The sequence below is a fragment of the Electrophorus electricus genome, chromosome 11, assembly GCF_041902795.1.
Source record: "Electrophorus electricus isolate QZ-2024a chromosome 11, ASM4190279v1, whole genome shotgun sequence".
Taxonomy (NCBI): domain Eukaryota; kingdom Metazoa; phylum Chordata; class Actinopteri; order Gymnotiformes; family Gymnotidae; genus Electrophorus; species Electrophorus electricus.
In genome coordinates, this window is record NC_137507.1 from 23,846,285 (window position 1) to 23,868,995 (window position 22,711).

Below are 22,711 nucleotides of genomic sequence, written 5' to 3' on the forward strand. Positions count from 1 at the left end.
CCTTCTTATTTATATTTTTATGTGTATTTTTAATATGTCCATATCTGTGCAATATCTCTCTCCCATTCCCCATTTATTCATTCTAGTTTATTTGTCAGCATCTTATGTTGTCTGTGAGGGTATGGTACTGTAGCACAAGCATTACATCATAATAGAATACAGTGTATCAAATTGCGTATGATATTAAAGACCTTGATTTGATTTGATGTGTTTATAAGGTTTATTGCAATCTCAGTAAATAATTCTCAGTATGTAATCCTCTTTCTTGTTTGTTTTCATTCATTTTGGTCAACACTACTCTCCATGTTTTGTGTTTACAGTTCACACATCATGTCCTAAAATTTATTCATGAATTTCCACATTTCTACTCTTTAATGAGGACATTAGACTGACAAAAATCAGTAACATAGAATCAAAGTAGGAGATTCCAGTGCCTGGATACGGGAGGCTCTCACGGTTGGCATACTAAACTCCTTGCCTCAACGACCCTGTCATTGTTTTCAAGACCATGACCACAACCGGTGAACTAGACCTTTTTTCAGTGGATCATTCCTGGATAAATTCCACAGCCTTTTGATCTTAAAAGCATTTTTTTGTTGTGCTGTTAATTTATATACCCCAAATTTGGGGACCTCAATATTCCTTGTGCTGGACCAGGGGTGGGCAATTAATTTTCCCATGGGGCCACGTGAGAAATTGAAATGGTTTTAGAGGGCCTGTATACAGTATATACTGTATACAGTATATATACTATCCCTTCATAAAAAAACAGTAAATGAAACATTACAATAACATGAAAATGTGGAGCACAGAATTATAGCACAATTTAATTTAATTTTTTTGAAAATGAGCATCTTCTGCAGCGTTTAAAAAAACTAGCATCACAACTTTACACAAAAAAATCTAGTTTTTCAAAGACCAGCATCACATTAACTTTATACAAAAATGTTCAATGAGAGAAATCTAGCCTGTTCTGGGCTTGAACAAGTGTATTTAAGTCAGGTTGAATATCTGAGGTGGATATGCAAAGGACAGCACACAAGCAATGATCACTGAGAGAGGATCTGTATCTGGATTTGTTGAACTTCATCACTGAGAATGTTTGTTCACATAAGTAGGTAGATCCAAAGAGAACTAACATCCTCCGAGCATGCCTCCTTACGTGTGGAAAGTTTTCCTCTTTGAGAGAAGAATAAAACTCCAGCAGTGATACTGCCTTAAAATGCTCTGCCAATAGATTGTCAGACTGCAGATCAATAAGTTCAAGCTGGACATCACTGGGTGCATTATCCACATGGCATGTAAAGGGAGAAGAAATCAGAGAATGGCTTACTGTTTCCTGCAATTTTGTGTGATATTACAAAGCTGGTCCTGACGGTTGCATCCTTGAATGAGTGGAGCTTTGTAAAAAAAAATCCTTGCTGCCTTTGCAGTTTCGCTAGTAAATCATCAGATGCCCGTGCCCGTTCTGCCTCCGGCAAGTTCTTGTATTTCTCTGCGTGTTTAGTCTCTGCGTGTTTAGTCACAGCTATCTGCTCTCCACAAACTAAGTACACAGCTTTACCTTTGACTTCAGTAAATAAATATTTAGAAGTCCATTCCTTGTTAAAAACTCTGCATTCTGCGTCAATCTTTCTTTTTTTAACGTTAGCCGACATATTTAAGTGATAACAGCTAACCTCGGCTAAGAGCTAACTCCTAGCTATCCAACTCATTTATTGAGACGTTCGAGTTGAAGGTGCATAAGTGCACTGAGCGGAAGACGCAAATTTAAAAAACAAAAACAAAACAGTTGCCTTCAAAATAAAAGCAGTGTAGTTGTATTTCGTCAAAGTCCTTGATTTCGTGCAGCTATCACAGTGTAATAGGTGTCGTAGTTACACATTTACTTTTGACTTCAAATTTTCCAACGATCTCACGCGGGCCGGTCAGAGATAGTTAGATGCCCAGGTCTGTGCTGGACTCATCTTTGCAGCACATGGTGCCTTTGTTGCAGATGTTCTGTTTCCTTGTCACCATGCATCCAAACAGGTTTCTTGTTATGCCTGGACTGCATATGATGAAGCCCACCTAGATGAGGCTTCACATCACACTCAGGCATAAAAAATAGAAGAAACTATGATTTATACTTTTTGAATAGCAAAGTAAAATGAATAATGTGTGTGAGCATCGTGACACTGAATATTATGAGAATTAGTGCTGAAAGAAACTGTCCTTGGAAAGGTTTCCAGGAGCTGTATCCACAAAGACTGTATTGTACTGCACTTGTCATTCTCAAGGTTAATGATCTCCTAGTGATTATACACATCCATTCAGCCTCCATTTAGTATTGTATGAATCATATCTCCTAGCTGCAGACTAGATGGTTCCTTGCTTCAACCACTCTGACAATGCTTTCATGCAGTGCAGAACCACCACTTGGATGGATTCACGGTACCCTTTTCTATTGTAAACTATGGTCCAAGGGCTTCTGAGCTTTGTTCCAGATTTCAGGAACTGAGTATTGCTTCGGCTGGTATGTTTGCAGTACAGGTTGCCTTCATCTCAGATTTTCTGTCCTGCACCTCTAATGGGTGCAGCACTAAGTCTGAGTGGGTGGACTCCAGCAATATCTCAGAGAATAAGGTTGGTGTGGTGCCAGGCCATTCCTCAATCTGAAGAGAATAAGAGCAGTATTGTGTCTTTTCTGTGTATGCATAGTGCATTACATTGATTATCATACATATACTTATGTAGTTTTAAAAAAAATATCTATTATATAAAAGGACTTTCTAGTAAAACTAACAGCATATTTTTATACTCAAACATTCCAATATTCCTGTGCAAGCAAATGTTTTTTAAAAAATATAATAGTTGTAGGTATACTCACCAGTGCTTTAGGCAATACCTCTTTATGACACATGCCTTGTCTTAGCCATGCACCACAGTGAGGTGCCATCCAACCCAGTGCCAATGCCATGGCGATGATTACAGCTATGGTGGCGCTCACAATCAAAGGCATAAGCCAGTGGGAAAGTGGCCCTGGTTCAAAATCAACACTTGTTAAACAATGTGGTGGTGATTAGGATTATATGACTGGCACGAGCACTATGTTCTAGTTGGGACTCACTGAAGATGTAGACGCAGCGAGTCTTGCTAATGCTGGTCTTGTTGATGGTTTCCAGGAATGCTTCTGCTTTCAGACAATGTCTGCCTCTGTTTTGCTTGGTATCAAAAAATAAGAGGTATGGTCGAGCTTTGATCACTTGAGTAGAAACCTGGGAAGATAAAAGCTTGGTTGGCTTGCAGGATGCACAGCAGATGTAGACCACAAAGACGGCTTGGATGTTTGTTAATGTAATCAGCATCTGTTAAGAGGTATTCATTTACACCAGAAGTTCCCAGTCCAATCCTTGGGTTTCATTGACAGTTCACATACTTATTCTGCACCTGTTCCCAACACACTTTGGCCAGGTAATAAAGACTTCTGCAGAGTCTGATTATGTGGTTCATGGGTATGAAAAGCTGGAACAGAACTAAAACCTGGAATGGTTGAGCTTCCCTGAGGACTGAACTGGGGACCTCTACCTTATAAACTTTACAAAGTTAGGTTAAGTCATGCTCACATTGTGCTCATCGCCCTCCCTCCACACACTGAGGTTTATGGTGGTGTATGGGAATATCTCACTGAAGCCCACCTGGATCATGCTTCCTGTCACATCCACAGTCATGTTTGGAACTTCTAGCAGAGCTAAGCAGCAGAAGAAACAAAAGGTCCAACTGAGCACCTTTTATTTCAACAATGAGCAATGTGATGTCAGCATCATCACACTGAAAATCGTAAGAATCAGTCCACTCAGAAAATTCTAGAATGCCTCACTGTCTTTCCGGTTGAAGGTCATCGGTAGGCGTCCCCATGAGGTCTGTCCATCGCACAGTGCTTGCACGCTAATGCTATAATCTGAGTCAGAGCCTAGATCAAGCGTCAAGTCACATTCAGTCTTAATGATCTTCTGGCAGTTGTATGCATCCACCCAGCTTCCATTTAGCATGTGTATTTCAAACTCTCTTTAGGAAACACAGAGGAAGTGATTGAGTAACAGCTACAGTCATCATGATTACATGAGTTAACTAAAAATGTGACAAGCCATATAACAGGAATAAACAATATTGTAAATCTAAAGGCCTTGTCTTTTCACATAATATCTCTTTAAAATATTTAAAGTGTATTCAAGTGTTTAACAGTTGTTTAGCATTTGGGTCAAATGTAGAAAAATATTGAATAGCTCTCTACTGGATATTCCATCTTTACATGAATGAAAATTTGAATGTGGGTGGAATTAATACTTTATTTTATGTGACTCATGGCTGAAAGAACTGTAATAACCATACACAGTAATGATGATAATGTAATGGTATTTCTCTTGATAATGCAGAATAATTTTTTTACCATTTGATTTCTATCTTCCTTCAAGTTGCTTCTACTTTTTTTATCAAATAATAAATGAAGAGAATACATGTATAATAGGATCTTTGGCACAAATTCCTCAGAGAACTTTTTGTGAACAACTACATTCCAGTTGAGATTTTGCCACCTTTATCCTGCTTCTAATGATAATATAGAAATTGAAGTCCACCAGAGGTGAGAGAATAAAAGCTGTGACATATGGCTAACAAAGAACAGAACTGAGCTGGCAAGGATTTAATGGTGTGCATAATTGTCCAACCTTTCAGTCATCTGATTGTGGAAATGAGATGTGGAAATTAAAAAAGTGCCAACATAAAAGAAGTTCTCCAAAGATAGCATCTGTTTTTCCTTTTCTCTGAATTTCTATACTATGTCCTTAAAGGTACCCTTCAGGTAATGTTAATTATATGTAAAAAATAAAATTTGTGCTTATACCTAACTCAGTACAGTTGTGAAATAGCATATGAAATGTTTATCTGTTTCTTTTGTATGATGAACTGATTCACTAATGAGTCTTCTACAGACTGATCCGGATGTTACTTTAGCAACCGTCAACAAACATGCTCTCACCCCTGAAACATTACAGAGTAGTAAAGAGTCTCGCAGTCTGCCTCCAGGGGTCTCCACTTCAGTAGGTGCCTCATGTTCACAGACTGTATGGAGATGTTTTGTGGTGTAGGCAGCAGAGCCACACCTAGGGACATGTTTAGACGTTTAGGTTTATTTCTACTTTTTCTTTGTCCCTCCACCATTTTCTCCATTTTGTGTGATTTTCATAAAATTATTCATTAAATTAGTCAATTACTTGTATACTTACGCACCAGGCAAAGCAAGCAGCTGCTTGGGGTCCCAGGCCAGTGGGGGGCTCCCAAGAGCTGACAAACTTTAAACTACAGCAGTGGCAATGTGCAAAGTTTGCAATGACAATATAAAACCTGAATTCCCTAAGTGGGCCCCATGAATTTTTGGCCTATGGCCCTAGCATACTTTAGAATCGCCACTGCTCATGCACACGAAGCAATTATAGCAGAGCATGCACAGACTCTACGACATTACGCAGCCTATGTGACATGCACTACATTCCACGCATACCTGACTTGGTCAGTCACACTGACTGTTTTTCAATGACGCTACAAGTAGATATGCACTATATTATATATTACTTTTTACAATTATTACAAATAATTGATTTGCTTTTCTAAAATCAAAGTACAACTTAAGATAGCATGGAATAGAAGAGAACACATGCCAAGCCTGGTGGAAATCATTGCTGCAGCAATGCTACAAATAACTATACAGAAAGCAGGACATTAAATACTATGCGAACTGCCGAATACATACAAGTGACAGTCCACAACACACTGTAGATACAAAATACAGTGTTGATAGGGAATACAGTGGATTTCTTTAAGAGCTATACATCTCCCTTATTTTCAATTCCATATTTAAGTAACGAGAGCATAGTTCCAGCTTGTTGCATCAGTTAACCAGGGGGTTAAGCCAGCGAGCACTCGTTTACAGCTTTAGTACTTACAGCTGATAGTGATGCTGAGGAAGAGGAGTGTCTGGCTCTCGGCGAGGCATATCGTCCGGAGCATAACCTGCTATTGAGCTCTTCCTGTACATAAGAGATCCCACAGCAAATCTCAAGGACCTGCTCCTACTCTCTCCCATTCGCCTGAGAAGGTTCCATTGAATATCTCATTCCGTGACAAAAGTCCCGTCATCTGAAAAAGTAGCAAAAATATTCTGCCCTTACAGATAAAAAAAAAGAAAAAAAAAGAATGTATTTGGTATGTCTCTAAAAGTGTTTTTCCAATATTTTTAGGAGAAAAAGAGAGAAACGTGTCGAACAATCCATGAGTGACTTTAGCTCTTGCGCTCTCTCTGTGTTAGCTATGCGAAATTAAGAAGTGCATAAAGGTGTGTAAACGTATGACTGGTTGAGTGGAATTTCTTGATTAAATAATTAGGAATTTAACCTGTACAACAAGTTTCTTAGTCCTGCCCACTCTTTGTTTCTGTAGTGTTTTCTAGATGTCTAAACACAAAGCAGATTTAACAAGTATAATAGGAAATGTGAGCAAAAAAACTTTATTTTATTGTGGTAAAAAGCTTCAGTTTGTCCTCTCTGTGTGTTTATTTGGATTTTTAGAGATTGCTTGCAGAGTATGTATCTGAGAATCTGAGATGCAATAAGAATGTGTAGAGGACTTTCTCAGTGGAAGGACGTTCCTTATTTTCTAAGGAAAATGAACAATTGTCTTTTAACATGTTAATCGAGACACTAGAGAAGAATCAAGAGTGTTAAGTGCATCTTATTGTCAGAGACTATGCCAGAAGTAAAGGAAACACAAGGCAATGACCGTTAAAGTTTGTCTTTAAAGTTCTTACATGTAAATTATAGGCCTAGCCTTCATAGAATCATAGAATACGTCTTACTTTGACCTGTCTAAACAAATGTAATAGTTCCTCAACACAGTACTATCTTAAAACAAATAACTTTCATTTTAATCCACATGTCTTTAAAACAAGTCCTGACACCAAGAGCACTCCAATAGGGAGAGCCACGTAAATAAACCTCCTCCCTCGGTTTCTGTTCGTTGTCAAAACATAAGGTGCAGTGGTGGCCAGCATGTACAGACTGTCTACATTCATTTGGTAGTATCCGTTATGACACTTATTCTCCAACAGATGGCGAGCGAGAGAGGGAGAGAGAGGGAGAGAGAGAGCCTAGCTTAGCTTGTGTAGACAGTCCGGACTTTGAGCCTCGAAAGTAATCAACCATTAGCTAAGTTGTAAAATCATAAAGCTATAAGGTCTGGAAACTCTTACTTATTCCTATGTCTTTTTTAACCGTTTCACCATGAAACCGAAACAGTGAGCTCATTTGCATTTCAGAAACTACATAGCCAAGATATTGTGACTCTTGCTCTTAATATTATTTGATCACATTATAAAACAATAACAATTAAATAAAAATCACATTTTTGCATTATATACACTTTTTTATGTTTCTAAAATCTTTCTGAGTTGTCAGTAAATTAATCAATCAGCTGCAATAATTAGATATGATCTATTAAAAGGCTCAACAGAATTGTTCATGATTATCCGTCTAAACAAACAATAGTTTACAGCATTAATGCTTTAGTGGTCTACTAAAGTCTCTACTAGGACATATGTCAAACATATCAACAGTCAGGCTTTTGCCAGCCTGGAAGGGGAAAAGAAGAGTATATATAGGCTGGGTAACTGAATCCATGAAATATCACAGATTTACTGCAACATTTAGTAAGGGCATCTTGGTTTATTTTCTGATGTATGCCAATAGTTCCAATGATACTCATTTAGAATTACAAAGTGTTTAAGGACATAGGCATCAGCATCAGCTAAGCTTTAATAATTAACAAAGCAAAGCTTCAGGACAATCAAAAATGGCAAAGGCTGATATGAGAAATTAAGGAATGGAGTTAGGTGTGCATATCTATTTTGCTGTCATTGATTAAGTTAATGAGAATTGTCTGACACACTGAAAAGATGAGCACAGCCACATTCTGGTCTTGATGTGTTCTTCATCGTGAATCTTATTAATTTTCTCTTGTCTCTCAAGGATAGCTTGAGCTACACAAACCTTTAAGGCATCAGTCATCACTGATATAGACAAACATGGTTATGGGTGTCATTAGGTTGTAGAAGGCAGTGTCTGTCAACAGCTTCACACCCATAATCGATAGTATCGTCATCAAGAGCAAAGTTGGGGCCCTGGGTGTGGCTTTGAGCTTTATGATCCTCTGAAAGGTTAAAGTCCTGCTGTCTAACTGGAGGAATATATTATATGAGTTGCACTGGAAGGACTATTGAGAATATCCTTCTCATCTCTGTTCCAACACTTTACTTTGAGGAGATTGAATTTAACCACACTGCATTGCCTTCATAAAGTAGTTCAGTATTTTGGATTCTTTTTTTTTTTTAATTTGCTGTGGGCTGTTTTTTTTTTTTTTTTACTTTCATCTGTGAGAGAATTGTAATTAAAGAAGATGTCAGCAGCATTGGAGATCACCGGGTTCTTGCTGGGCACAGCCTCCTGGCTGGTCACGGGCACTGCTCTGGCAAACGACTACTGGAAGGTGTCCTCATTCTTTGGCAGCGTAATCATCTCAAACCGCCAATATGAGAACCTCTGGCACTCATGTGCTGAGGACAGCTCTGGGATTGCCGAATGCCGAGACTTCGAATCCTTGCTGGCCTTGCCACGTGAGCGCCATTTTCTGTTTTACAAAACTGGGTCACTGGTCCTGCTTGTGAATATAATTTTACGTTGTTCAGTAGATTTTTAAAAGATCATTTCATATATTTTGTAGAATGTCTGTAATGAAGGATATTGGCAGGTTTTTTCAACTTGTGATAATGAGAGCTTTAATTAAGCATCAAAGGTCCAGGTTCAACCTTGGAAATTAGGTCTGGTCCTGGCCGCCATTTTATTCTGAAATTATATGACAGGAATGCGGCAAAGTAGACTGAGCTTGCTTTTTAATGCTGTTTTTTTTTAAGAATCTTTTTACAAACATCCATGGCCATGCCATTTTAGAGACATTTTTAATGTTGAAGAATTTTAAACATTTTTAAAACTGAAGAATTAATAGGTGTATATGTCAAACTTAAAAATAATGAAAAGCCCAAAAAATCTTTAATCAAACCCACATACTAAAAATTACTTACCAATATATACAGCAAAGTAGGTTATTTAAAATGAAATAAACCTTTCACCAATTCTAGCATATTTATTCACTGATGTAATGCTATTATACTCAAAGGAACTAATCAGAGTTCATAACTGAAAAATCCCCTATCCTTCAGTTTTTTTTGCAGTTGGTGTTTTAATGCTACATTTCTGTGGGCTTTCCTATGACATTCAGGCTTTATGCTAGCATGTCGAGCTCTGATGATCATCTCCCTCCTCCTTGGCCTGTTCTCCATGGTGATATCCATCCTCGGACTCAAGTGCATTAAAATTGGTAGTGTGAGGGAAGATACAAAGTCCAAAATTGCCGTAACTGGTGGTATTCTCTTCATCCTGGCAAGTGAGTCCTAAACCACATTAAGCTTTTTTACCTGTTTAGCTCCCATTCATTATACACTTTTCAGTTGTGTTCTAGAATAACTTTGGTGAGCCCAAAGTAAACAAAAAAAAAAAAGTGAAATGTAAAAAAAATGTGAATATTGTGTTGTCATACTGAGTATGCAGCAATGCCATATCCTGTCTTTAAAGTTTGTATTGTACCCTTTATTGATTAAGTTTGGTTTTGTGCTGTATAGGTCTTTGCTCGATGACCGCCATCTCTTGGTATGCTGCACGTGTTGTTCAAGACTTCAACAACCCCCTTTATGGAGGCATTAAGTGAGCCTTTGCACACATCTTCTACCTCTCTCTTCCTCTTTCTTTATGTCTTCCCCCTCCCATTCCCATCCCTAGTTCTTTAACTTCTGTCTGCCTCTTCTGCACATCAACACCCCCTCTCTCCTGTCTCTCAGCTTGCTCTCTCAATGTCTTCCTTTTTCCTTCTTTTTCTGTGATATATCTGTCTTTTTCTCTGTGCCACACATCATGTGTGTGTGTGTGTGTGTGTGTGTGTGTGTGTGTGTGTGTGTGTGTGTGTGTGTGTGTGTGTGTGTGTGTCTTTTCAGGTTTGAGCTAGGTGCTGGTCTCTACATGGGCTGGGCCGGAACCGGCTTGTCTATTATTGGAGGCTCACTGCTCTGCTGTTCCTGCAATCAATGGTCCAAAGGCCAATCCAAAGGGTGAGCTTCTCTTTACAAGCACCCCTCGGCCTCTCTCCTCAGGCACACTTCTCTACACAGCCTCACCTTTTTTCCCACAATCTGCACCTTCCTGCTTTACTTTTCCTTTTCTTTTTCTGTTTTGCAAAGGCTTTTTCACATTTGGTCTCTAGCTTGCATAGTCATCAGCATCTTTTAGAAGTCTCGCATTCACGTCTTCCTATTGCTCCTGTTTCTTCCTATTTCATTTTTATAAAGGCATTTGACTACTGTTGCACTGTTTTGTGTTTCTCTAAATTTTCCATCTTGTTTTGTACTTGTGGGTTTTTTAACAGAGCATACTATCCACCTAGTCAGGCACAGAAGATCCACAAACCTGTGTCAGAATTGGAGACGGCGAGAGCCTACGTTTAAACTTCAAGATTTTATGAAATATATGAGATGTCCTTTACTGTTGTTACTCAGTTTTGTGTTTTAATCCACATATTTTTTTTCTACGTTTTTTAGAATATTGAGTTCATGATACAATCTGTTAATTATACACAAATACTTCTATAGTTTTAATTAATAATGTAATTGTATTACTGATATTACTGTGATTACTTTGTATGGTCATTTGTTCTGAGAGAGGTGAGGCCTTTTTGGGTAAGCAGGGTTTACCTCAAGTCCAGTGTCTAATAAAGCTGTTTATAATGGACCAATTCACTGAAATAGACATTCATTTAACTCTGCCTAAATCAAAAGTATGATAATTGGATGCTTTAGTGACACCAGCATCTTCACAAAGGGAACATCTGAAGAACTGACAAATAAAAAATGAGTGGTGAATCAAGAGCCTTTTGCAGTGATGACTCATAACACACTGAGAGTATATATCTAGTCAGCAGTAAGGTATAGGTGTTTAAACTTATTTACACTTGATTGACATCATTTGATACTAAAGAGAGGCATACATGTGTATTTTGTTCTAACTGAAGATGTAATAGCATGATTTGTCAGAGTGGTAATATGACAATTGTTAACATTATGAGTTGACAGTGTTTGTTTGTTTATCTGTCACTTCCTTGTTTCACTCACAATCACCAAACACTGTCAACTCATAATGTTAACAATTGTCATATTACCACTCTGATGCTTAATACACATAACAGTATGCTACACCAAAGCACTTTAAGGCATACTTAAAAGTACACACTACCAATTTTGTTTCACAATCATAAAGAAGGCAAACCTGATTGTATTTCCATTTTTGCTGGTGAGGTTATGTGCTGGTGATGGGGACATAATCCTCTGTGAGACAATGATTACACAGTCTGTGTTAATGAAATTAATCCTCCCCAGCTCTTTATGGCTCAACTCTGCTGACTCCAAGAATTCTGGATTATTATTTTAACAGCAGGGGTTAATTTAGGAATGAGAAGGTCAGAGAGCCCTGTTGTCCCCTATGTGATATGCAAGAGTCAATACTAAGACCTGTCAAGGTGTGTGTGTGTTGGGGGGCATTAGAGACCTATATTTAACACTTGTCTAAGAACGTATTAATATTGTAAAACTGGTCAGATTGCCTATCTATCTATCTATCTATCTATCTATCTATCTATCTATCTATCTATCTATCTATCTATCTATCTATCTATCTATCTATCTATCTATCTATCTATCTATCTATCTATCTATCTATCTATCTATCTATCTATCACACAGGCACACACACATTTGTGTGTAGTCTGTGTATGTACTTTCTCATTGTTGTCTGGATACAATCATTCATTACAAACACTTCCCACATCAGAGCCGAGTGTTTATATTAGCTGTGAGAGGATCAATTTGTAGCACGTTTGGGTTAACCACACCACAGTTATTGGCATGTGACACAGACCCTAGTGTCCTGCTCCTGGTGCCCACTGCTCAGTAATCTCACCCAGTGCTGACCAAGGGAAACCAACCCAATCCGCTCAGCTACCGGACAGCAGCTACAGGAAGCATCACACTAATTGGGTTTGTGTGTATTTGTGTACGTGTGTATGACGGGGGAGGGGACTGAAGCTAACTTTGGCTAACCTAATTAGCTGAGCAGTAACTCCAGACTTGTTGAGTACTTATAGCAGCCTTTCACTGCTGGCCAACAGTTTGCTTCTCTGTGTGTGTGTTTCTCTTTCAGTCTTTACCTCAGACATCAGTGCGATCACCTGTACAAGGTACACAGGGCAGGGGACACTGCTCCACGAGAATAATGCAATTCTGCTGAACTTAGGCTTTGAACATTTGGATAATGGGTTAAAAATGACATGTTACAAGGTGCTTCCTCCTGCAAACAACCTGCATGCCAGTGTGCTCTTATGTTATAGAAGAAAACTTAAGCACATGCTTTTTTATCTATTACTATCACATGATTGGGTTTTCTTTGTTGTCGTTGTTGTTGTTGTTTTTTGCAGGTATATACTTAGATACACAGATGTATGTAGAGCATTTCAAGCAATTTTAGTTACATGTTATTGCATTGTTTAAAAATACTAACCTACTCTGTCTTTTCTATTCATCAAAAAAATCCAGAGTTGTTCTTTGGCTGACTGAACAAAACAATTGTCACAATGAGCCCCAAGAGTGTTGTCTATAAGAAAATGTGCAAAGACAAGTCAGTAAGTGAATGGGTATATATATATATATATATATATATATATATATATATATATATATATACACACACACACACACACACACACACACACACACACACACACACACACACAAGTGCATATTATGGCTTACAAAATAAGAAAATTGTTGCATGTTTGTGAACACAGGTGGGTGTGTATATGGGGAAACGTGATTTCATTGATCGTGTTGACTCAGTAGAACCAGTGGGTGAGTTAAATAATTGTAAACCGTACATAGGACATGTGTTGCATATGATCTGTTTATTTGTTTGTGTAATCAGCCTTTCACTGCAAAGCTTAATGTATGTTTCTTTATAACAGATGGCGTTATTCTAATAGACCCAGTACTCCTGAAAGGCAAAAAAGGTGGTGCACTCCTAATTTCATTTGTAGAATCACTTTTAATCCAACATTGCATTCCTAATTGGGGCCATGCAAATGATTGCTGTTTTAGACCATTGAAAATTTGCATCTACACCCAATTCACACGCTGTTAGCAAAGGCACACACTTCTTTAGGTGATGTGAGAAAACCCATACTTTTTAATTTATACATCCACATATATATATCTTGTTGAATGAAGAGAAACTAGTAATTCAATGTTTTAATGGCTCCCCCCAGTGTATGTCACCTTGGCTTGCACATTCCGGTATGGAAAAGACGACATGGACATTTTGGGAATCACTTTCCGACGGGACATTTACTTATGCACTCGGCAAGTGTACCCTGCACTACAGGACAAAGAACAATGCACCCTCACAAAGGTGCAGGAAAAACTGCTGCAGAAACTAGGAGAAAATGGATACCCATTTTTCTTTGAAGTGAGTAGGCACAAAAGTACTCCATCTGTTAAGATTAAAGTTAAAGTCCTGCACAGAACTTTGAGCGGGATGCTATTATAACAATATGCTACACTGGTAATGAAAGTAAAATGGTATGCATAAAAAACACTTTATTAGTTTAGCATGCATTCGGCTTTAAAAAAAAATTAGAGAACCTAAATGAGGAACTCCAAGAGGAACCAAGACTCAAAACAGGAAACCTGATGTGGCACCAGTGACTAACACTAACAATGAAAAACACTAACCAGTTTTGTGTCCATTCAGCTAAAATGATTTGGAGATATTTAGAAAACCTGAAAGATTTCTATTCACCAGAGGAACTAATACTCAAAACAGGAATGCTGCAGTGTATCCTGTGGTTGGCACTAACTACTGGCAGGGTAATATTTAGATTATGAAGGTGAATGACTAGGGATGTAAATTATACTAATCAGCAGGGCTGTAGCAGACAACATTACTCTTCTCAGGTCTGGGTGATTTGATTCCGGAGCACTTTTAATGTGCATTTTGAATTGTTTAGATTTACCCAATGACATCCAATCAGGTCCCATAAACTGGTGGTGCATTTTAATGCATTTTAATAAGTGTAAACATAGTCTAATAAGAATCAAATTTACATGGCAATTTTACAGTGTATGTGACATCTTCTACAATACAATGCAAATGTTAGTGTTGTTTTATAATAACGATACTTATTTTTTAAATGCTGTTTAAAGAACAGCAGTTTTTAAAATCTCACCTGAAATTGTGTCCATTCAGTCACATGAATAATCTCTGTAAGTATAATCTTGTACTTTGTCTACTTTGTTGTAGTTCCCTGATAATCTGCCATGCTCTGTGTACCTCCAGCCTGCTCCTACTGATGTTGGGAAGGTGAGGCCTTTTCTCTTTGAACTTCCAGCACAGCAATATCCCCAGCATTCAATTAGCACCTGCACTGCAGTGTCCAGCTGAATATAAAAGTTGTTTAATTAATAATGAGCATTTGGCTTCTCATAGTGTTAGGTCAGTTTCCTGGGAAAGGAATGTCTGACTACAGAAATCACAAGTGCATGTCTATTCTTATAATCCATGCTGACATCCCACAGCACTGTGCCATCGAGTTCGAAGTGAAGGTCTTCAGTGCTGAAAGTCAGGATGCTAAAGTCCACAAACGGTCAGTCCAAATGTTCTAGTGAGTTTGGATTTCTGCATGAGTTGTGAGGGAACCATATGACCCCTAAGAACCCAAACCCTTTAAAAACATCTGCAGGAGTACTGTGCGACTGATGATTCGTAAGGTGCAGTACGCCCCGGAGAATCTTGGTCCTGCACCCTCTGTGTCCTTCACTCGCAACTTTCTCATGTCTGACAAGCCAATGCATGTGGAGGCAAGTCTGGAGAAGCAGGTGGGTCATGTGACCATCGTGGCTTTACACACAAAGCCAGTTCACAAACGGAGAGTGTTCACAAGGCTGGTAAGACTGGAAATTTTGGCACCTCGATTTTAGGAGAGTATTAAGAAGTGGCGTGCACTTATTCATGTCACTGTGGAATGGAAAGGAAGGAATATAATGGAATTTAATGGAAGGTGTTGCCAGAATGGGAATTTATTGTCAAATGAACAAACCTCAAATTTCTTGCAGACTTATTATCATGGGGAACCAATCAAAGTATTGGTAAAGATCAACAATGAGTCCAACAGAACAGTGAAAAATATTATTCTTTCTGGTGAGAGAGAAACTGAGCACATTGAAGTTTTCAGATGCAGAAAATCAATTGGAAATTTTATTCACATCATGTACATAACTGGGACATAAATAAAATGACAGTCATTTCCTCCTGATTGTGTGGTTTTCAGTGGATCAAACTGCCAATGTTGTGCTGTACTCTAATGACAGCTACATGAAGACAGTGGCCACAGAGGATTCTGGGTAATCATTTGCAATTAATCAAGGAAAACATAAGGATGTCTTATATGCACTAAATGACAGGAATTCTAATTAATCTCAAACTTTTCTTTTGGGTCCAGAGACTCTTTGGGACAAGGTGGAAAAATGGAGAAGGTGTACACACTGCTCCCTCTGCTGGCCAATAACAAGGAAAGGCGGGGCATTGTGCTTGATGGAAAGCTAAAGCATGAAGATACCAATCTAGCCTCTACTAGCCTGTGAGTATAATGGTTGAGGTGTTTGTAGTCAAGTTAAAGAATGATAAAAACATACTCAAGTAATGAGTTACTTATAGAATTGCAATGCAACTTAATGCAAATATTATATATAATTAGGGCCTATAGTAAATTTGTTTTTAAAGTATGTTAGACACGGTTGTTCTTTTTCGGTAATAAAATAAAATCATAAAGCTTGAAAGTGAGAGGTAATGCCAATAGCAAAGCAGCCCAGTTGATGCCACCAACAGAATATTATTTAACTGAAATTAATTACAAAAAAAAACTAATGTGAACGATCAAAATGTGACTTTATAAAGGTGTATTTGTGAAGATACCTTTCTTTACTATAAGTAGATGTACTCTGCTTTGAAAATACTGAGAAATATAGTAACTAAAAACATTAAGTAACTAACTACTTACTACCCATGATTATGGGTGTTTGCTCATAAAGATGGGGCTTTAGAAAAATGACATTAACACTCCTATAATTCAACACAGAATTAAAAAGGGGGTCTTAAAGGAGGTTCTGGGGATCTTGGTGAGCTACAGAATCACGGTGAAACTCATCGTGGGAACAGGGTCAGTACGAGCTTTTACAATATCCATCAAAAATTTGCATCTACTCCACACATGAAGTCCATTCTTGGATTATTTATCTTTGTTTCTTTATTTACATTCTACGTAGGCTGATAGGATTCAGGTGAGCATCATATTAGTAACTTTGGTGTCTTAGTTGAACTTTATAAGTGCTATAAGGTATTTCAATTGGCCTGTTCTTTTGTTGTGTATTTCTTCAGTGAGATTGGACTGGAACTGCCGTTTCAGCTCATGCACCCAAACCCTGATTCAGGTAATTCAGGTCCGTACCAGTTTATACGAACGTTCTTATTCCTCTACACATTTGCTTTGCATGACATCATGTATTCGGCTAAAACACATTCATTTTCCCGCTGGCATGCTGCTTGAAGTGAAAGAAAGGTCAGTCTACCGTCTTGATATTTTGTGCAAATGACTCGCACGTAATCGCACGTAAACCGCAGTCCTTTTGCTGTCCGTGTTAACGTGGTACTCATTGTCGTTCCCGCCTCACGTACATATTTACACCCATGGTTCTCCCTTTGTTTCTTCTGTGGCACCGCAGTGAGGACGATGAGGAAGTGGTGTTTGAGGAGTTCAAGCGCTCCAACGTGAAGGGTATGGGAGAAGATAACGAAGGGAACGTTTCTGCGGGCGAGCAATAAAAAAGCAATTGCGCGATCGAGGCAGCGAAAATGTTTCCAGCGTCTGTCTGGCCAAGCTTTGAAGTCAGACGGTGGTAGAGACTTCCTGTAGGATTGTTAGCTTATATATTAGAGAGAGTTCTACTCTCTGAACGTCTGAAACGCGTGTAGGGTGAAATGATTAACACAAAGCAAAATAGTTTAATACTGTTCACTGTCAGGAACAAACTGTGTAAACCCCATGTAATCCCATTTGATTAGGCTATTTCTCAACATTAGCATGAAACGAAGTTTAAAGTAGCTAAGATATAGTAGCGGAGTTATAGAAACTTATTTTAAAGTAGTTGTTTATTTCAATATTATAATAAAGCAATAGTTTGCCTAGTTACGATTTTAGTAGAGATTTGTGGTGAGATTAATTTTGTTTCGGGGGAAATTTGGATTTTCTCTTGCTGTAGATTATGATCATGACCGCAATGTAAAAATACTTGAACTCATTGTCGCAATGAACGCGCCTGTCCTGATATCTTTAAAGTGAGCGTTCCGTCGTCCGTGTACGTGCTGTGACAGGTACATGGGGAGGGGACAACTCTAACCACTTGGGAATTCTATTGGGGGATGAGTTTAGGGAGGTCAGGCGCACTGGGGCCCGTAGCGACTTGGCCTCTCTTAATTCTAGTTGGGCCCCTTCCGTCTGTTTTTATGTTTCGCATTTGTAATTCACGAACGGATCCTTTATTCTAATGACGTCCTCCGCCGGCCAGTGATTCTACACACACATGATTGAGCAACGGACAAAGGGTTTGTAAATTGATCATTCAAACGTGACGTATTTAGTATTTATAACGCTAAAATATTAAACTATTAATAATAATAATAAACAAGCAAATTATATACATATAGGGGTAATGAGAGGTCAACTAGGATCTTATGGGGGCACATAAGACCCATAAGACCCTAGTTACACCACTATCCATATTTTATTTATTTTAGATAAAAAGAGAACTAAAAATGGATAAATGCATTAAAAAGACAAAACATCACATATAGCAAAGATTAATCTCTCAAACAATTGTTTTGGAATTAAAGAAACTAATAATATTTCTATTGTCTCCAGTAGCAAACAGTAAATCGTTCTACAGTTCTAATTATTTTTGTTGTATTTAGAATTAAATGAATATAGTTTCAAGAAATAAGACATGTTAACAAAAAATGGACGGAACTAATTATTCTGTAAGAAATTACTGGGCCCATGATAACTGTGAAATCCAAACCAATTCAAAAGATAGTAGATAGTGAGATAAGCCTTCCTGTTGTTGTAGCATAACACAAGATATCATTTACTTTCCCATTGGCCATATCAGTTAGTTAATAGTTTGGCATAGCTTCAACTAATTCATTAGTGCTCAGTCTACTATAATATCACATTACTATTGGCCTCTCAGGTAACACACACATATAAAGCACAGTAAACTTTTCCCAACACCCATTCAGAAAGTCTTTTCACAGTACTTTCTAAACTCATAAAAAGGTCTGTACTTTTGTCAAGCTAGTATAGTTATGCAGACTACATAGTACACTAGATCATTCACTGCAATAATTAGTAAGTCAGTATTTAGCTTTACCTAGCATATTCATTCTGTTTAAGAACAGAACATGTTCAACATTCAACCCCTTTAGAACTTTGTAGTATATCTGACCTGAATCCCACCTACAGAGCATGGACAAATGTTTGGATTCGGAGATGGGCTCATGTTGTCATGTTTTGCATAGGATCAGATAATATTATCCAAAAGGACTCATGATTCTATTTGGCAATATTTTAAGTGGATCAGCATTACTAATTGTATAAAATATACAAGGCAAATAACTTGAAATTTCTGGTGCATATGATCACCCTTCCTTTGTGTTATTGTGCATGCTCAAAACAATGTAGGCCGAATTTCCAAGCAGTGGTATTGCCTGGATTCACTGTACCATATCTCTGCTATCAGCCATGCCCTGTTTGAGCAGAAACACTGTTTGAATGCAAGTATAAACATCTCTCACAAATTACTGAATGCATGTTCTCTATTATCCCTTGTACCAGAATACAACTAATGCTTCTTCACAAAGCTAATTTCTGCTAAATATTTAGCTAGGTATAGGGTTGAGAAATATGTAAATTATTTTACTAAATAAGAAGTATGATATTAGATATGTTAGCCCTGCATTTTCTAACTTTTGCAAAATAATGTGACCATTCACCAATAATCCAGTAAAAGAGTACCAGACCCTACTCTGGTTGGAACCCAAGACCAGCATAACACTGAACTAGCATAACAAAAGTACACAAAGCAGCTGAGAGATATTAGTATGCATACAATTACAGCTGTATTGTTTGTGTGTGTGTGTGTGTGTGTTTGTGTGTGTGCGTGTCTTTATATGTGTGAAATACATATGAAAATATTTACTATATAGGTATGAACCCCAGAATGTGTTCATGGTCAGTTCCAGTTGTACTTTCCATTATTAATGATAGGGTTATCCATCTCTCGGAATAGTGGCATATCGCAGCTGTCTGGATAAAGCAAGAAGCCTGAGAAGATGCTACTGTACTCAGTGCCAGTATACATACCATTATTGTTTTGATCCTTTACCTGAAGCCACACTTGGTCACCCATATATAAGTGCAGGACAACCTGCTGAGAAGCTGTTTCTAAGGTGACTATCTCTGTGCTCTTCACCACTGGTATGAAGTTGAGGAAAAGTCCCACTTTGAGTGGTTTGCTGTAAGCTACTAACTGGTAGCTGAAAACATATGTGCCATTCACATGGGCCCTGTACACACCTGAACTGGGATTGTAGTGAAACTGGATGTTGTAAATGACTGCAGTGAAGGGAACAGGTTGATCTGGTGCTGGGTACATGTTAGTCAGTTTTGCTGAGAAAGCTGACTGGATGGCAGGAGAGCAGGGGCCAGGGATACCTGTCAATCCCAGTTCTCCTTTCACACCTTTTACACCACCCATGCCTACTGGCCCCTGAGGACCAGTGTCACCCTTTTCACCCTTTGGCCCTGAAATCCCTGGCTGTCCAGGTATGCCTTTAGCCCCATCCTTGCAGTTGCACACACCCTGTTCGCCCTGATCCCCTTTTGTCCCAGGAATACCCAGGCCTCCAGGTTGACCTATTTCTCCCATATCTCCCTTCTGACCTTTTGCACCAGGAATTCCCGTGGACCCTGGTAGGCCTCTTGACCCAACAATTCCTGGCAGACCCACATTTCCTGGGGGTCCATGAACGAAATCGCATGATGCAGCACATACCCCGGGTTCTCCAGCAGGCCCTTGGTACCCTGGCCTCCCGTCTGTACCCACATCCCCTTTATTTCCTGGAACACAAGTTTCAGCCAAACAGTGAAAGCATCCACTGTCATGCTATAGTAAATATGTTGGCTACTGGAGGCATACTTACCCTTGATCCCACGTTCCCCCTTCATTCCAATGAAACCCGGTGGCCCTTGCTCTCCTTTTGTGCCTTCACTGCCTTTCTGGCCTTTAGGAAGTTGGAGCACAAGAGAGATGCACAGTGCAAGCCTGACCAGCTCTGTACGTACCATGACATTTTACAATAAATCACATAATATGACAACAGTAGTGAAGAATTGACTATGGTTTTTGAAATAGGAGTGAAATGGCAGTATTTACCTTTCACTCCTGGAAAACCTTTCAAACCTGGAGCTCCTCTGGCACCATTTAGGCCTCTCACGCCTGGGCTGCCAGGCGGACCTGGTGTGAGATATCAAAGACAATACATACCAGAGAGTCAGTGCCACATGGTAGAACTAGAGGATGGATAAAAGACTCCGGAAAAGAATCACATGCATTTGGCAGTAACCTGGTAGGCCTCTGTCACCCATGTCACCCTTAGGTCCAGTGCTGCTTGCATTACAGAGGGTGCAGATGCAGAAAGAGGGCACCTGATCAGCTGTCAGTGTCACTGACACATTCTGATTCATGTAGCAGTACGACAGGTCTAGTGAGTTGGCACCAGCCATTCGGGTTTCTGGACCGGAAACAGGGAACCCGTTTGGTTGATTGCTGTGTGGTAGAGGATAATCCTCTGAGACATTAAAGAACATGTCGTTGATAGAAAAGACGGGTCTATCCCCCTTTCCAACAAACATCCCTGATGTGAGGGCCAAGGCAGCAAGCAGGCCCACAAATGTCCTCAGCAGCTTGGAAAAAAGAAAGTGAATAAATGTGAGCAGAGCAGAATCTCCAGGGAAAGCTAACATCTGTTGTTCTGGAGTTATCAATAAAAATAAAAATAGTAATTATTTAGAATGTAAAATATTAACAAATTATTCACTTTGTGTGTAATTCCAAATTAGGTTACAAGTTTACTTGCAATTTATATTTTATGCTTAAATGAAGCATAATCAGTATTATTTAAAAAGAGTAGTTAAAGGTTTGTGCTCTTTTAAACACATACATTTATATTGTTATACATTGTTATAAAATTATATCTTTACATCTTATACCGAATTAAGCATGCCAAAATCTCTCACAATAGGATTAATGGAATACTTACAGTTTGAAAGGTGACTCGATCCATGATCCTGATGGAATGCTTGAAAACTAACAAGTGCGACCAGTGTGCTGATCAATTTATAAGCTTTGTCGGCCTTTTGCAACCCGACTCTCTCCCTGTTGGAGGTAGACAAAACAGATGCTGGACAAGATGCGATATCCTGTTGTACCAAATACATAATAACTAGGGCTTCTACGTCCAAGAGCTAGTAGGCGTTTAACATCATGTTCTGCACAATGATAACTAAAATAATAGTTGGTCAGTGAAAGCTTTCCCATGTTCCCTGCCTTGCCCCACTCAACTCTTTGGTTTCAGGGATGAGGTTGATGTAAAGATAACTGCAAACTGATCTCTTTGAGACTATTGTTGTAAAATCAAGTGTTGATGACCTCAATTTCATCTTGAAGAGGGCTTATAAATGAGCTCATTATACATATTTCAGTCATGTACACATATTGATTTTGATTTGACAATTACTAGCATAATTTAAAAAAACAAATCAAATGCAGGGTTCATCATTATTGATTGATGATTGATGCTTTCATGAGAAATAAATAATTTAGCCCTTGCAATGCATGGCCATTTACTGTTTTTCCGCATTCTACAAAATAAAAACAATTATATAAAGTTTTAATTGCAAGTTTTATTTTTAAATGCACACATGAGTGAAGTAAGGTAAGTCTGAGTAAAGCATATTTGGAATTTTTTTTATGTAACATTAATGTAAAACTAAAATCACAATACAAAAGGGGAAATGGCTGATACATATTTTTGCCACCTGCTTTAGTGATGAATTGTGCACTTCAGCCCTTGAGGAGGAGTCATCAGCCTTGTATGTAATGGAAGGAAAAGATAGCGGTGCCTTCTGGAGAGATCTTAAGCCCTTGAGCAATGCCTCCAGAAGCATTTCACAGGGCCAGCAGGTTAGGACAGAGAGGCTCCTGGGGAAACCACACCTCACTCCCTCTAGTTGGCTATGGAACCTAAGTCCTCTCTATTCATTCGCGTTCACAATGAATCAAATAGTTTATTGGAAACTCTTT

At 38.6% G+C, this 22,711-nt stretch overlaps 4 protein-coding genes across 12 annotated transcripts; 2 read left to right on the plus strand and 2 right to left on the minus strand.

The window, feature by feature from the left end:
• Positions 1 to 235: 235 nt before the first annotated feature.
• Positions 236 to 6,323, minus strand: crfb16 (cytokine receptor family member B16). 2 transcript variants are annotated; one of them, XM_027030161.3, is made up of 7 exons: positions 5,982 to 6,323; positions 5,018 to 5,141; positions 3,860 to 4,047; positions 3,678 to 3,730; positions 3,110 to 3,257; positions 2,870 to 3,021; positions 236 to 2,654 (listed from the first exon to the last, which is right to left on the minus strand). In XM_027030161.3, exons 1-7 carry the CDS (start codon positions 6,043 to 6,045, stop codon positions 2,490 to 2,492), a joined length of 894 nt encoding a protein of 297 aa, XP_026885962.3. In that variant the 5' UTR covers positions 6,046 to 6,323; the 3' UTR covers positions 236 to 2,489. The 2 variants fall into 2 exon arrangements, with proteins under 2 accessions (XP_026885962.3, XP_081579760.1); XM_081723634.1 differs by having other exon boundaries at positions 3,606 to 3,730.
• Positions 6,324 to 8,484: 2,161 nt separating this feature from the next.
• cldn15la (claudin 15-like a) lies at positions 8,485 to 11,053 on the plus strand. The gene is made up of 5 exons (XM_027031947.3): positions 8,485 to 8,701; positions 9,364 to 9,528; positions 9,764 to 9,845; positions 10,133 to 10,246; positions 10,561 to 11,053. Exons 1-5 carry the CDS (start codon positions 8,485 to 8,487, stop codon positions 10,637 to 10,639), a joined length of 657 nt encoding a protein of 218 aa, XP_026887748.2. The 3' UTR covers positions 10,640 to 11,053.
• A 1,241-nt stretch (positions 11,054 to 12,294) lies between these two features.
• On the plus strand, positions 12,295 to 17,484 carry saga (S-antigen; retina and pineal gland (arrestin) a). Of its 8 annotated transcripts, XM_027031915.3 has the most exons (16): positions 12,333 to 12,523; positions 12,779 to 12,864; positions 13,030 to 13,090; positions 13,204 to 13,248; positions 13,504 to 13,703; positions 14,538 to 14,597; positions 14,813 to 14,880; positions 14,977 to 15,112; positions 15,350 to 15,434; positions 15,565 to 15,637; positions 15,736 to 15,873; positions 16,372 to 16,452; positions 16,559 to 16,573; positions 16,671 to 16,723; positions 16,842 to 16,851; positions 17,015 to 17,484. In XM_027031915.3, exons 2-16 carry the CDS (start codon positions 12,817 to 12,819, stop codon positions 17,112 to 17,114), a joined length of 1,173 nt encoding a protein of 390 aa, XP_026887716.2. In that variant the 5' UTR covers positions 12,333 to 12,523; positions 12,779 to 12,816; the 3' UTR covers positions 17,115 to 17,484. The 8 variants fall into 8 exon arrangements, with proteins under 8 accessions (XP_081579754.1, XP_081579756.1, XP_081579753.1 ...); XM_081723628.1 differs by having other exon boundaries at positions 12,295 to 12,423; positions 16,671 to 16,851; XM_081723630.1 differs by having other exon boundaries at positions 12,327 to 12,523; positions 14,574 to 14,597; positions 16,671 to 16,851.
• Positions 17,122 to 21,132, minus strand: LOC113590130 (uncharacterized). The gene is made up of 3 exons (XM_081723918.1): positions 20,973 to 21,132; positions 20,844 to 20,863; positions 17,122 to 20,512 (listed from the first exon to the last, which is right to left on the minus strand). Exons 1-3 carry the CDS (start codon positions 21,130 to 21,132, stop codon positions 19,580 to 19,582), a joined length of 1,113 nt encoding a protein of 370 aa, XP_081580044.1. The 3' UTR covers positions 17,122 to 19,579.
• Between the last annotated feature and the right edge of the window lie 1,579 nt (positions 21,133 to 22,711).

Excerpts from the sequence above, each read along its gene's own strand:
- crfb16 (XM_081723634.1), bottom strand. The coding sequence starts at position 6,045 with ATGCTCCGGACGATATGCCTCGCCGAGAGCCAGACACTCCTCTTCCTC. Across the intron at positions 5,142-5,981 it reads CCTCAGCATCACTATCAGCT|GTGTGGCTCTGCTGCCTACA; the intron begins GTAAGTACTAAA and ends ACATGTCCCTAG. Across the intron at positions 4,048-5,017 it reads TACTCTGTAATGTTTCAGGG|AGAGTTTGAAATACACATGC; the intron begins GTGAGAGCATGT and ends TGTTTCCTAAAG.
- cldn15la (XM_027031947.3), top strand. The coding sequence starts at position 8,485 with ATGTCAGCAGCATTGGAGATCACCGGGTTCTTGCTGGGCACAGCCTCC. Across the intron at positions 8,702-9,363 it reads ATCCTTGCTGGCCTTGCCAC|GCTTTATGCTAGCATGTCGA; the intron begins GTGAGCGCCATT and ends TATGACATTCAG. Across the intron at positions 10,247-10,560 it reads TCCAAAGGCCAATCCAAAGG|AGCATACTATCCACCTAGTC; the intron begins GTGAGCTTCTCT and ends GTTTTTTAACAG.
- saga (XM_081723628.1), top strand. The coding sequence starts at position 12,817 with ATGAGCCCCAAGAGTGTTGTCTATAAGAAAATGTGCAAAGACAAGTCA. Across the intron at positions 13,091-13,203 it reads TGACTCAGTAGAACCAGTGG|ATGGCGTTATTCTAATAGAC; the intron begins GTGAGTTAAATA and ends TCTTTATAACAG. Across the intron at positions 15,874-16,371 it reads AATCTAGCCTCTACTAGCCT|AATTAAAAAGGGGGTCTTAA; the intron begins GTGAGTATAATG and ends AATTCAACACAG.
- LOC113590130 (XM_081723918.1), bottom strand. The coding sequence starts at position 21,132 with ATGGCTGGTGCCAACTCACTAGACCTGTCGTACTGCTACATGAATCAG. Across the intron at positions 20,864-20,972 it reads GGGTGACAGAGGCCTACCAG|GTCCGCCTGGCAGCCCAGGC; the intron begins GTTACTGCCAAA and ends ATCTCACACCAG. Across the intron at positions 20,513-20,843 it reads GTCCGCCTGGCAGCCCAGGC|CATGACAGTGGATGCTTTCA; the intron begins GTGAGAGGCCTA and ends TATTTACTATAG.